This window comes from Chiloscyllium punctatum, chromosome 17 (genome assembly GCF_047496795.1).
Source record: "Chiloscyllium punctatum isolate Juve2018m chromosome 17, sChiPun1.3, whole genome shotgun sequence".
Lineage (NCBI taxonomy): Eukaryota > Metazoa > Chordata > Chondrichthyes > Orectolobiformes > Hemiscylliidae > Chiloscyllium > Chiloscyllium punctatum.
The window spans coordinates 59,934,291-59,948,218 of record NC_092755.1 but is presented as its reverse complement, the minus strand read 5'-3'; the positions used below and the strand labels follow the sequence as shown (position 1 = coordinate 59,948,218).

The 13,928-nt window shown below is 43.3% G+C and overlaps 1 protein-coding gene across 1 annotated transcript in view; it reads right to left on the bottom strand.

Moving 5' to 3' along the window:
* Positions 1-13,928, bottom strand: part of kremen1 (kringle containing transmembrane protein 1) — a 180,133-nt gene that overhangs the window by 50,702 nt on the left and 115,503 nt on the right. Inside the window, exons 5-6 of the mRNA XM_072587279.1 lie at positions 11,870-12,023; positions 2,701-3,033 (exon numbers count right to left, since the gene is read on the bottom strand). Coding sequence (XP_072443380.1) covers positions 2,701-3,033; positions 11,870-12,023 — 487 coding nt within the window. The remainder of the gene's footprint in view (positions 1-2,700; positions 3,034-11,869; positions 12,024-13,928) is intronic.

Genomic DNA, 13,928 nt, shown 5'->3' with positions numbered 1-13,928 from the left:
GCCATGGGGAATGCAGGGTTATAGGGATAAGGTGAATGTGGCGCTGGGAGGGATGCTCTTCAGAGGTTCGGTCCTCACCTGATGGGCCGAATGGCCTGCCTCCACATTTGATTCTATGATTCAAATTCAATCTACCTCAACACATTCTTCTGCCTGCTCGCCATGTGCCTTCATTCCTTAATGGGCCAAAACTCAGACCATCCTCAACTTAAATATATTCAATAATGGAAAATACACAAACCTCTGGAATTGAAAAGGTTCACAACCCTAGGAAAAATTTCTCCTCGTTTTAATCTGAAATGATTGCTTCCTAGCCCTGAGACTGTCTCTGTCTTCCACATTCTCCTTCGAAAATACAAAATCAGAGCAGAATTGACCACTTGTCCCCTTGAGTTTTCTCTGTCATTCAATGCAGCCATGGCTGAGCTCTTTGTGTCTCACATTTCCCTCTACCCCCAGTAACCCTTTGTTTTCTGCCTAACCAGAACCAATCCATGTCTGCCTTAAAACTATTCAATGGCTCCATCACCTCCTGAGGCAGAGAGTTCCAAAGTCACTCAACCCTCAACGGAAAGATCCTTTGCATCTCTGGATGTGAGGATGAGCTGAGACAAGTACGATTAGATTAGATATACTACAGTGTGGAAACAGGCCCTTCGGCCCAACAAGTCCACACCAACCTTCTGAAGAGTAACCCACCCAGACCCATTCCCCGACATTTACCCTGAACACATCAGAGACACTGCAGAAACACTTCAGTGTAATTTGGACAGGCTGAGTGAGTGGGCTACTGCATAGCTCATTAAATATAATGTGGAGAAATATAAAGTTACCCATTTTGATAGCAAAAGCAGGGAGAGAAATTATTATCTGAATGACAAGAGATTGGGAAAGGGAGAGGTGTGACGAGTCCTGGGTATCCATGTACACCAGCCATTAAAAGCAAGCATGCAGGTGCACCAGGTGATGAAGAAGGGAAATGGTATATTGACCTTTATAGTGACAGGATTTGAGCACAGGAGCAGGGATGTCTTGTTGAATTATACCGGGCCTTGGTGAGATCACACTTGGAGTTTTGTATGCAGTTTTGATCTCCTTATCTGAGGAATTGCATTCTGGCTATGGAGAGGGTACATTTAAGGTGTACTAGGCTGAGTGCCGGGGTGGCAGGACAGACCTAGTAAGAGAATCCAGATCAATTAGGACTAAATTCACAGGAGTTCAGAAGAATGATGAGAGATTTCAAAGAGTCCTGTAAAATCTAACAGGACTGGACAGGATGATCCTGATGACTGGACAGCTCTAAACCAGAGCTCACAGTTTAAGGACACAGGGTAGGCCATTTGGGACTGAGGTGAGGAGAAATTCCTTCACCCAGAGTGTGGTCAGCACTGAGTGTCATCAGGGCTGCTCCACCCCCTTTTCCAGTTTGTTCATCTTTTAGAAATGTTGGAATATTTATTTCCTGATGTTGGTCACCTTGTGACCATGGACAGAATGTTATGCTTGGTGGCGTTTCCCTCCCCACCAAAGAAACTTGCCTGTCATAGCTGACTGACATCCAGAGGAGTGCTAATACGCTGAAGGAGAGGTACCCAGTCTGAAGACATCTGTCTTAGACAGCTGACTTACCAACAGTTAGGGAGTGCTAGCTACATCCACCCCAGTGCCAGGATATGGGAAAGGTGGTTTAGCAGGGATGGGAGGGGAATATCCAAAGGGGATGTTAAAGGGGGTGAGGATATTATTGAAGAAGCTAGAATGTGAGAAAGCACTGGGAAGGGATGGGTGGGGCAACTGCAGTGGAAGAGGACATGAGGATTGTGAAGCTATGCCAGTGAGGGAGGCACTCTCATCACCTCCACCGCCAGCCCCCTCCATGTCCAATGCCTGAACAGAGTAATACACTAGCTCACCCCCAACACACACAACATAGCAACCTTCTCCTCCTGCTAGACGAACATTGGCCCATATGTGGTATTAACTGGGCAATAACTGGTCACTGAATGGCCTCAACTCGGGCAACCTCGGACTCAACCACTGAGGAAGGTTTTGGAGGGGGAGTAGTGAAGCGGCAGATACAATACAACTTTTCTCCTGTTCTGAAGAAGTTGTCATACTGGACAAGAAATGTTAACTCAATTTCTCTCTCCTTGGATGGTGCCAGACCTGCTGAATTTGTTTCCCTTATCTCTATTGATCTTCCTTATGAGGAATTCCCTGTGCGTTCAGATAAAGAGCCTTTAATTTTTTTTTAAAGCACCATTGCTTAACATCAACTTGATTAAAATGGGGCCAATCCCAATGGAAAAGCTTCCTTTGTCCCTTGTACTAGCCCAGACCTTGATAAATCAAACCTTTCTTCTCCATAACACTGTGTGAGCCATGCATTAAATGATCTGACCTATATATTCATAACATTTATCATAACATCCAAGGATATGGGATATGTGCAGGAAATTGGGACGATCACACCTCTAGTGGTAGTCATTGTTGGTGCCGACTTGATGGGCTGAAGGGCTTTTTCTGCTGTATAACCCTATGGCTTGACCCTAGCAATTATTCCTTTTTCATTTTTATGTTTTGATTTGGACCCTGACTCCACAAACTTGCTATGTCATTGGCTCCCCCGTGGACCCAGCCAACTGGTTTCCCCCCCGCCCTCAGTCACCATAGATGCACCTCAGGCATCCCTCTTACCTCTGTACAGGACAGCAAATCCCTCAGCTTGGTTAACCCGGTCAGAGTAGAAGTACAAAATGACAAAGCTGGCCGACACATTCAGGGAGTCGTAGGGCCGGTTCCTGCCATCAAACCGGGCGAGAACGTCATTGCTGCTGCCATCCAGAAACTCCACCATGTCACTCGAGTCGCGGATGTCAAACAGGGCAAAGTCGAACCGGATGAGAGATGCCCCTGGCACCTGAATGGTCCAGTAACATACTCTGCTGCTGGCGTAGTTGTCAGGGAAATCCGGAGAGTAAATGATGCCAGCGTCCGTCGAGTAATTCCCACCACAAGCCCCGATCATTGCTGCAGGGGAGGGAGGGAGAGAGGGAGAGAAAGACAATGGGGGAAAATGTATGAGATCAATTGAGGACTTCAACCAATGGCTCAATCATTCATTACTCACCAATTTAGATCAATATCAGGAATGGGCTGCCTTCTCTTTGCTAATGTAAGGAGAAAGTGTTCCACTATTGGAGTGAAAAACCTAAGGGATATAAGGCGCTCCTCTGGTTCAGTGGAAGCGTCCCTATCCTTGGATCAGGTGGCCCAGGTTCAAGTCCCACCTGCTCTAGAGGCGTATAATACCATCTCTGAACGGTTTGATTAGGAAAACAGGTTAAATTTTAAAAAACTTAATGGAAGGAAAAATTTTGAAGAGTTTACCCAATGAATGACACCACCAGGTCAGGACAATTTAGGACCTTCTTTTCAAGTGACACTTGGAATCCAGCCATTTGATTTGGAAAGAAATATGACCCTGTCACTTGGAACTGATCAAACTGGATGTGCGATTTAGTTTGGGTACTTTTTCCAAACAATTTCTGCAGCCATTGAACGGAAGTTGCATTGTGAGGTGGCACGATGATGCATCAGAATAAATGCGACGCTGCTTTTTCACTGGCGCAGTCCCCCAGTGGGCAAGACACCAGTACGGGCGTAATATTGAAGGGTGGCAGTGTGGGGAAACTGGGTAACCCACAGGAGAAACCAGGGCCTCGATTCCTCCATTATCCGAGCGAGGACACATACTTAGCAAATAGCAGCAGGGCTTCCAAGAGCGATTTTCCTCAAAGGTATAGCTTCAGGAAAAGGATGGTGCAACAAATAAATTGTCACTCCACCTCCTTGATGACATAATGAGTAAAAGAAAGCTGGATGTTCATTCATTTTCGCTATCTAAGGACGTCCAAAAATGCCTTCCAGCCAGTGAAGTATTTTGGAAGTGTACTCATTAATGTAATAGAGAAAATGCATCAGCCAATTTATGCACCACAAATTGTCCCAAACAATGTGATAATGACCAGATAATCTGCTGATTGAGGGATAAATATTGGCTACAACACTTTGTTCTTTTTCAAAAGAAATGTCAAGGATTTTTTTTTAAAATACACCAGAGAGGGTAGACTGTCTGATGCCAATGATTCGTTTGCACTTCTGACACTGCAGAATTCCAGCAGTACTGTACTCAGGTCAGACTAGATCCCCCGCTCAAGTCCATGAAGTGAGACCTGGGCTCAGTGCGTTCCAATTTCAGTGAAGGTGCTCAAATACGCCAATCCAGAACTAAATAAATATTATCTGTAAACCATGATGTTCTCAGTCCCACAACTTCCACTGCTCGGAAGCACAAACACATTTTGGCACATAGAAACACTATCACCACTATGAGCAACTGAAGGAAATCATTATTAGTAAGAAGGTTTCATTGGGGACATTCAAATACGGGAAGGCAATAGAATGCTTGCTGTAGTGGTGCAAAGATAACAATCTCTCCCTCAATCTCAGTAAACTAAAGAACCGATCATTGACTTCAGGAAGAGAAGAGGAGTACACACCCTTATTTACATCAATGGAGCTGAGGTGGAGAGGGTCAGGAGCATCAAGTTCCGAGGAGTGATGATAACCAACAATCTATCCTGATTCTCCCACATAGATGCAACAGTCGAGATGGCACAACAACCTCTCTTCTTCCTCAGGAGGCTAAGGAAATTCAGCATGCCCACAAGGACCCTCACCAACCTTTACAGATGCACCATTGAAAGCATTCTATCTGGGTGTATTCACTGCTTGATGCAGCAACTGCTACATCCAGGATCATAAGAATCTGCAGAACCCAGACCATCACGCAGGCCAACCTCCCACCCGTGGACTCCATCTACACTTCTTGTCGCTATGGAAAAGCAGCCAACATCATCAAAGACCCCTCCCATCATATTTACAGGAGGATACAAACACATTGGAAGCAGTTCAGGGAAGGTTTACTCGAATGTGAGGGGATTGCCTTATTTGGAAAGGCTAGGCCTGTATCCCCTGGAGTTTAGAAGACTCAGCGGTGAATTAAATTTTAAAAATGAATCTGAGGGAATTAGCCTGGTCGATGTCAAAAGATCACTTTCTCTTTTGGGGGAATCTATAACCGGAGGACATAATTTAAAAAGTAAGAGGTTGTCATTGAAGATGGAGATGAGGAAACACTTCTTTTTCCTCTGAGGTTTATGAACCTTTGGAATTCCCTTCCTCAAAAGGCAGAACCATTACTTTATTTTAAGACTTAGGTCGGTAGGTTCTTGACTACCAAGGTGATGAAAGATTGTATGCAGGAACGTGGAGCTGAGTTTAAAATCAGATAACCAAACTCAAACAGCTAAAAGGCCGATTCTTGTTTCTTGTTCATATGATCATCGTTGATAAGTTGGAGTCAGTGGATATTGTATACTTGGATTTTCAGAAGGCTTTTGATAATGTACTCCACAGGAGGCTGGTTGACAAAATTAATTTGCATGTCAAATATACTGGCATGAACTAAGAACTGGCTAACAGACTGAAAACAGAATAAGCAGGTGATTCTTGCATTGACAGACTATGACCAATGGAGTACCACAAGGATCAATACTTGGTTTCCTGCTGTTCACAATAGGTATCAAAGATTGGGATGAGGGGACCCAATATAAATTCCCAAGATTGCAGAAGGCACAATGATAGGTGGGAATATGTACTGTGAAGAAGAATCAAAGTGGTTTCAAGAGGATTTGGCCAGAATTAGTGAGTGGGCAAGAACGTGGAAGATGCACTATAATGTGGAAAAATGTGAGAATATCTACTTTGGTAGGAAGAAAGGTGTGCAGGGTATTTCTTAAATAGCTACAAGTAAGAAAGTGAAGATGCTGACAGGGACATGGATGGCCTTGTTGTTAAGTCACAGACGGCTCCTATACATGTGCAGCAAGCTATTAATGAACCTAATGAATGTCAGCTTCTTTTGCTCATGCATTTGAGTCCAGGAGTTATGGCATCTTGCTTCCATTATGTGGGTGTTTGGTTAGACAGCACGTACAGTACTGTGTGCGGTGTGGTTTCCTTATCTCAGGAAGGATATTATTGCCACAGAGGGATTGCAATGAAGGTTTCCCCAGACTTGTTCCTGGCATCGCAGAATGTACTGTGGAGACAGATTGGGCAAGCAGTCTCTATTCTCCAGAGTTTTGAAGAATAAGAGGTGAAACCTACAGAACACTTTAAGAGTGGACACAGGTAAGATGTTACCCTTGATTGGAGAATCTACAACCAGAACAAGAAATCATTTCAAAGTAAAGACAAAGCCACTTAGCACTGAGCTAAAGACTTTGTCTGACTCAGAGTGTCAAGCTTTGAAATTCTATACTACAGATGGCTCTGGAAGCTTAGTGTTTGTGTGTGTTGAAGGTAAAGATTGAAGATTTCAGAACAAGAGTGACATAAAGGGATATGGGGACAGTGCAGGAAAAACCAATATTGAAGTGAATGATCAGCCATGATTGTATTGAATGACAGAAGAAACACAGCAGGCTGAATGACCTACTCTGACATTTAGCGACTTTTGAGAAGATTTGTAGCTCAGGTTGAGGTTCTGGATGTAGGTTTGCTCACTGAGCTGGAAGGTTCATTTCTAGACATTTCGTCACCATACTAGGTAACATCTTCAGTGGGCCTCTGGGTGAAGCACTGCTGATAATTCCTGCTTTCTATTTATATGTTTGGGTTTCTTTGGGTTGGTGATGTCATTTCCTGTGGTGATGTCATTTCTTGTTCTTTTTCTCAGGGGGTGGTACATAGGGTCTAACTCGATGTGTTTGTTGATAGAGTTCCGGTGGGAATGCCATGGAAGCTGAGTGGGTAGCACTGCTGCCTCATAGCTTCAGGTACCAGGGTTCAATTCCAGCCTTGGGTGACTGCATAGAGTTTGCACATTCTCCCCATGTCTGCACGGGTTTCCTCCCACAGTCCAAAGATGTGCTGGTTAGGTGGACTTGGCTATGCTAAATTACCCATAGTGTCCAGGGATGTGTAGGCTAGGTGGATTAGCCATGCGAAATGTAGAGTTAGAGTAGGGGGATGGGTCTGCGTGGGATGCTCTCCAAAGAACTGGGATGGGACGAATGGCCTGTTTCCACACTGTAGGGATTCTATACCTAAACTTCAGTGTGCAATTAAGTGGCTTAACCATAAGTCATCACTTAGGGCAATATTAATGTGCATCAAGGGTACAAAGTATGCTGATGGCTGGCATTAGCATGAGTAATTGGTGAAACTGGCAATAGAAAACAGACTCAAAGCTGAATAAAACCACTTCATAAAGTTTCCAGGATATGCTATTAAAAAAATAATAGATACCCTAGAGGGCTTTGCAAGCAAGAATCTTTGTTTTTTTTGTGTGGTATATGACATCATCTGAAACTAGTTATTGGTCTGTTGGTTGGTAATTGCTCCCAGGTATTCTCTTTGCATTTAACTTGGTGTTGGAGCTCCTTCATACGCTGAGACTTTATTCTTGGAGCACAGCTTCTCTGCTTTGGTGTGGCAAATGGAGATAATTGAAAGCAGCACAAGGCTGGAACATCTTGTTCATTGTTTTGTGTGGAGCAGCGAGCCAAGGATAAGTCAACAAGTGTCCTTAAAAGAAACCCAGAAATGTCTCTAAATTCACAGAAGGGAACATAGTTTATAGCTTGACCTATCTGTGGGTTGCCTCTTTTTCAGATTCTGGCTGAACCATTGTGCAGTTTCAACACACAGTGCCCTCCTTTTAGATTTCCAATATTTGCGCTTCTTTTTTAGATCTGCACTGTTGCATTTTGACGCCCAATGGTTCACAGTGCCCTTTCTGGAGGGGATCCCCAATCCCACGCTGAGCCTACACACTTCCCCCATCATCACTTGAAGGTTAACCAGTACTTTTTACCTTTGCGTTAATTCTGCAAATACGTGAATGCTAAAAGCTTTGCAACACTTCATTGCTTCAGGAGATCACAGTCCTAAATTTAAACAAACACTGGAGGATGATTGGCAATCATGGGGAAGCTGTTCTGACAAGTCAGCAACTTTGGGGTATAAAGGCAGAGTATAATATCCTCCAGACACAAAGCAGAAAAAATAATGCCTGTTTAATTAAAGGTTGCTGCACTTCAAATGGAAAAGCAATCCAAAGAAATCACGATGGTTTCATAAATCCAATGTGTTATTGGGAACAGTTTACTCACATTTCTTAAGAAATTTCCATTTCATGTGGTTTCAGAAATGTAAGAGAGTCGCTTCCTTTTTCCTTTCTTGAGAAAATGAACATGGGAGTTGAGTAGGCAAAGTGAAACTTAACTTTTATAGAAAACTCAACCTTTATTTCAAATTATGGCGAGGTTTGTTTTCAATTTCAGGAACACGGTGGATTTTGGCACGTCTGTCATACTGACAGAGAGCCCCTTGATCTCCCAGCAGATGCCAGACTCTCCCAGCAGGGACCAGACTCTCCCAGCAGGGACCAGACTCTCCCAGCTGGGACCAGACTCTCCCAGCAGGGACCATGTTCTCCCAGTAGGGATCAGACCCTCCCAGCAGGGACCATGTTCTCCCAGCAGGGACCAGACTCTTCCAGCAGGGGCCATGTTCTCCTAACCGGGACCAGACTCTCCCTGTAGGGGCCATGTTCTCCCAGTGGGGACCATGCTCTCCCAGCCAGGATCAAGTTCTCCCAGTGGGGACCACATTCTCCCAGCAGGAACCACGTCCTTCCTGCAGGGACCATGCCCTCCCAGTGCAGATCCTGTTCTCTCACCATAACGGCAGGCAGCATGAATAGGAACATAGAACACAGAACAGAGAACATAGAATATTACAGCGCAGTACAGGCCCTTCGGCCCTCGATGTTGCGCCACCCTGTCATACTAATCTGAAGCCCATCCCACCTATACATGTAAGTCCATTTGCCTGTCCAATGATAACTTAAATGCACTTAAACTTGGCGAATCTGCTACCGATGCAGGCAAAGCATTCCATTTACTTACTACTCTCCGAGTAAAGAAACTACCTCTGACATCTGTCTTATACCTATCTCCCCTCACCTTAAAGTTGTGTCCCCTCGTGTTTGTCATCCCCACACTTGGAAAAAGGCTCTCCCTGTCCACCTTATCTAACCCTCTGATTATAAAGTGTGTCTCTATTAAGTCACCTCTCAACTTTCTTCTCTCTAACGAGAACAGCCTCAAGGCCCTCAGCCTTTCCTCGTAAGACAATCCTTCCATACCAGGCAACATCCTAGTAAATCTCCTCTGCACCCTTTCCAACGTTTCCACATCCTTCTTATAATGCGGTGAGCAGAACTGTACACAATACTCCAAGTGTGGCCATACCAGAGTTTTGTACAGCTGCAGCATAACCTCCTGGTTCCGGAACTCAATCCCTCTATGAATAAAGGCCAAAACACTGTATGCCTTCTTAACAACCCTGTCAATCTGAGTGGCAATTTTCAGGGATCTGTGTACATGGACACCGAGATCTCTCTGCTCATCTGCACTCCCAAGAGTCCGACCATTAGCCCAGTACTTTGCATTCCGATTACTCCAGCCAAAGTATATCACCTCACACTTGTCCACATTAAACTCCATTTGCCACCTCTCAGCCCAGCTCTGCATCCTATCTATGTCTCTCTGCAACCTACTACATCCTTCAGCCCTATCCACAACTCCATCGATCTTAGTGTCGTCCACAAATTTACTAACCCATCCTTCTAAGCCCTCATCCAGGTCATTTATAAAAATGAGAATAGCAGTGGACCCAACACCGACCCTTGCGATATGCCGCTAGTAACTGGACACCAAGATGAACATGTTCCATCAACTGCAACCCTCTGTTTTCTTTCAGCAAGCCAATTACTGATCCAAACTGCTATGTCTCCCACAATCCCATTCCTCCACATTTTGTACAGCCAACTGTGGGGAACCTTATCAAACGCCTTGCTGAAATCCATATACACCACATCAACGGGTTTACTCTCATCTACCTGTTTGGTCACTTTGTTAAAAAACTCAATAAGATTCGTTAGGCACGACCTACAAAACCGTGCTGACTGTCCCTGATCAGATTATTCTTTTCTAGGTGGTTATAAATCCCATCTCTTATAACCTTTTCCAACACTTTACCAACAACTGAAGTGAGACTCGCTGGTCTGTAATTACCAGGGTTGTCTCTACTACCCTTTTTGAACAAGGGAACCACATTTGCTATCCTCCAGTCCTCAGGCACTATTCCTGCAGACAATGATGATTTGAAGATCAATGCCAAAGGCTCAGCAATCTCTTCCCTTGCTTCCCAGAGGATCCTAGGATAGATCCCATCCGACCCAGGGGACTTGTCTATTTTCATACTCTGCAGTTTTTCTAATACCTCTTCCTTGTGAACCTCAATCTCCTCTAGTCTCGATGGGGGTATCTCTGTATCTTCCTCACCAACATATTCATTTTCTGTAGTGAACACTGTCAAAAAATATTTATTTCGTGCTTCCCCTATCTCCTCTGACTCCACACATAACTTCCCACTATTACCCTTGATTGGCCCTAACTTAACTCTCGTCATTCAGGAAATGCGGGCTATTATGACCATTAACAATGTCAACAACAACTTGCATTGGTATAAAACTTACAATCTGGTCAAACATTCCAAGGTATTTCACAGGAGAGTATAATGAGCCACGTGAGTAATCATTAGGGCAGATGACCAAAACCTTGGTTGGTGTGGTAGGTTCTAAGGTGTGTCTTAACATTGGACAGAATGATGGCAGGACAGAGAGTTTTAGGAAGGGGAGTGCAAAATGTAGAGCCTAGGCAGATGAAGGTACAGCCTACAGTAATGGGACATGGAAACCTTCAATGTACAAGTGACCAACTTGTTTCTAATTCATTTATGTTCTTCCTTAAATAAAATGATCAATTTTGCACCCAGTACTGTTAGTCCAATGCCCTGTATAACCTCAATATGTTGGACTCAATTCCTCTTATGATAAGGAGAATATTTTATCAGCTGTACCTACATACCAAACTGTTGTGATAAATGCACATGGACACACAGATCTTTCTGCGTCTCAGAACTCCACAATCTCTCACCTTTAAAATAATATGCTTTTTTTTATTCTTCCTTTCAAAAAAGACAATTTCACATTTTCCAATATGTTATTTTGTTTATCATGCTTTGAATCTCCAATCCATGGAGACATAGAGATGTACATACAGAAACAGACCCTTTGGTCTAACTCTTCCATACCAACCAGAAATCTTAAATTGATCTAGTCCCATTTGCCAGCATTTGGCCCATATCCTTCCAACCCCTTGCTATTCAAGTACCCATCCAGATGCCATTTAAATGTTGTAATTGTACTATCCTCCACCGCTTCCTCTGGCAGCTCATCCAAACACGTACCACCCTCTGAAAAAGTTGCCCCTTTGGTCTCTTTTAAATCTTTCTTCTCTCGCCCTAAACCTGAGCCCTTGTGTTCTGGACTCCCCCACTCCAGGGAAAAAAAAACCTTGTCTATTTACCCTATCCACGCTCCTCATGATTTTATAAATCTCTATAAGGTCACCCCTCCGCCTCCGATGCTCTGGGGAAAACAACCCCAGACTGCTCAGCCTCTCCCCATAGTTCAAACCCTCCAACCCTGGCAATATCCTGGTAAAACTTTTCTGAACCCTTTCAAATTTCACAGCGTCCTCACTATAGGAGGGCGACCAGAATTGCACACAATATTCCAAAAGTGACCTAATCAAAGTCCCAACCACTTCTCTCACAAGAATCATTTCCTATGATAAAGAACAAGCCCTGTCTTCACAATACACACCATCAAAGATATTTATCCTTCCATCTCCTCCACAGGGCTGGGTGTGATCACCGAAGCACACGTGGTTGCATTCTGTGCTGTTCGCCTCTCCGTGCTTCCAGTAATCAGCATCATTCCCACAGAAGCATGCATATCCAGACTCCATGCCAGCAAGCTGCAACAATAAATGAATAATGGTAACAATACAGATCTAAAACTGAACAGCTGGAGTTATTTTATAAAAGAAAAAGAGAAGTTGTTTCACGCAAAGCATTCAGACAGCCAAATGTTATTCAACTCATCTTTCGCTACATGGCCTTTTTTATTTAAGAATTGCTTCCTGTTCAATTCTTTTCTTGGGCTCCTTCTCCTCATCTCTCCAAATTCCCTTCTGCATTCTCGACAAAATGCGAGTGACAGTGAAATCTGTCTGGCACATAGTATTATGTTGTCTCATGTTGTAAACTGGCAAATGTATACTTCCCAGAATTAAGGAGAATTTTGTTTCTGAAGGTGCCGATGTTAATCTGGACGTTGAGAGTTGCTCCTGTCAAAGATGGCTGGAACTTTAGAATGGTAATGTCCTACTACCTTGCTCCTAACCTGCTCCTAGGAGGAGACTAAATTCTACCCTTAGCAAATTTGCATAAGACTGAGCCTGTATTCTGCAGAGTTTGGAAGAATGTGAGGTGACCTTCTTGAACGTATGAATCAGGAACAGGAGTAGGCCATTTAGCTCCTTCAAGCCTTCTGACAGTTCAATAAGGTCACGGCTGATCAGTCTGTAATGTCAAAACCACACTCCCACCTAATCCCCCTCTTGTTTCACAAAAATCTATTCACCCAGCCTTAAAAATACTTAATAACCTTACACAGGTTATAAAATCATGACAGGCACAGATAGAGTTAATGGTAGGTGTTTTTTTCCTAGGATGGGGGATTTCAAGGCCACAGGGCATATTTTGAAGGTGAGTGGAGAGAGATTTCAGAGACTTAAATGGCAATTTCTTTTACATAGAGGGTGGTTCGCATGTGGAAAGAACTTCCTGAGGATGTGGTGGATGCAGGTCCAGTTACAATGTCTAAAAGACATTTGGATATCAACATGAAAAGGAAAGGTTTGGAGGGATACGTGCCAGGAGCAGGCAGATGGGACTAGTTTAGTTTGGGATTATGTTCGGCGTGGACTGCTTAGGCCAAAGGGTCTGTTTCTGTACTATATGACTCTATGACTCTACTGTAATATGATGCTGTTGGAATAGATGGGATTCTACTTTAGCGTGTTTTGAATCATTTCAAATAGTGTTGTACATAGACAGCTTGCTCTATCTTTTTTTCTTGTGCATAATAAACTTCTGTTGTTAAATTCAGATCTGCATTTTAATGAAAGAAAGCTTTGTTTACTGTTTTTTTTACATTCTGTCCAATATTCTGACCTGTTACCTATCAATGCAAAATATGTGCTTTTTCTTTAAGTATGACACTATCCTTAACATTTCTAGTTAACTATGAATGGGGGCTCCAACCCTTGGAATTTTCCTTACTCATTGGAATGCATGCATTCTGTAAATGCTGAAATATCCTCTTATATGTGTGCCATTGCATTTCAACAACCATATCCTTTAAACTAATTTGCTAATTCACTTTGGCCAGCTCTGTTTTGTTGCCATATTTGTCCTTTATTAAATTTAAATAATAGGTGCAGACCTGCTCATCTCGCCCTCAAACTCAATATAAAATTCAATCATATTATGGTCGCTGCTACATAGGGCATTTTTATTATGCAAATATTAACTAATCTTACTTCACTGTTTGATACCACATTTCATATAGCCTGCTTAGGTTGGCTGTAAAAAGTACCCTCAAAATATTCTATGAACCCCACCCCTATGCTACCTCTGCTTATCTGACATTTTGTGGCAATACATAGGTGAAAATCTCCCATGAGTATCATCAAGCCCTTTCTGTCAAACTTTTGTTATTTTTTGCCCTATCCTGCTGTGTGGTTATTATTGCGGGGCCTGTATACCACGCCCACAACTGACTTTATCATTTCTCATATCTACACAAACATTTTCCA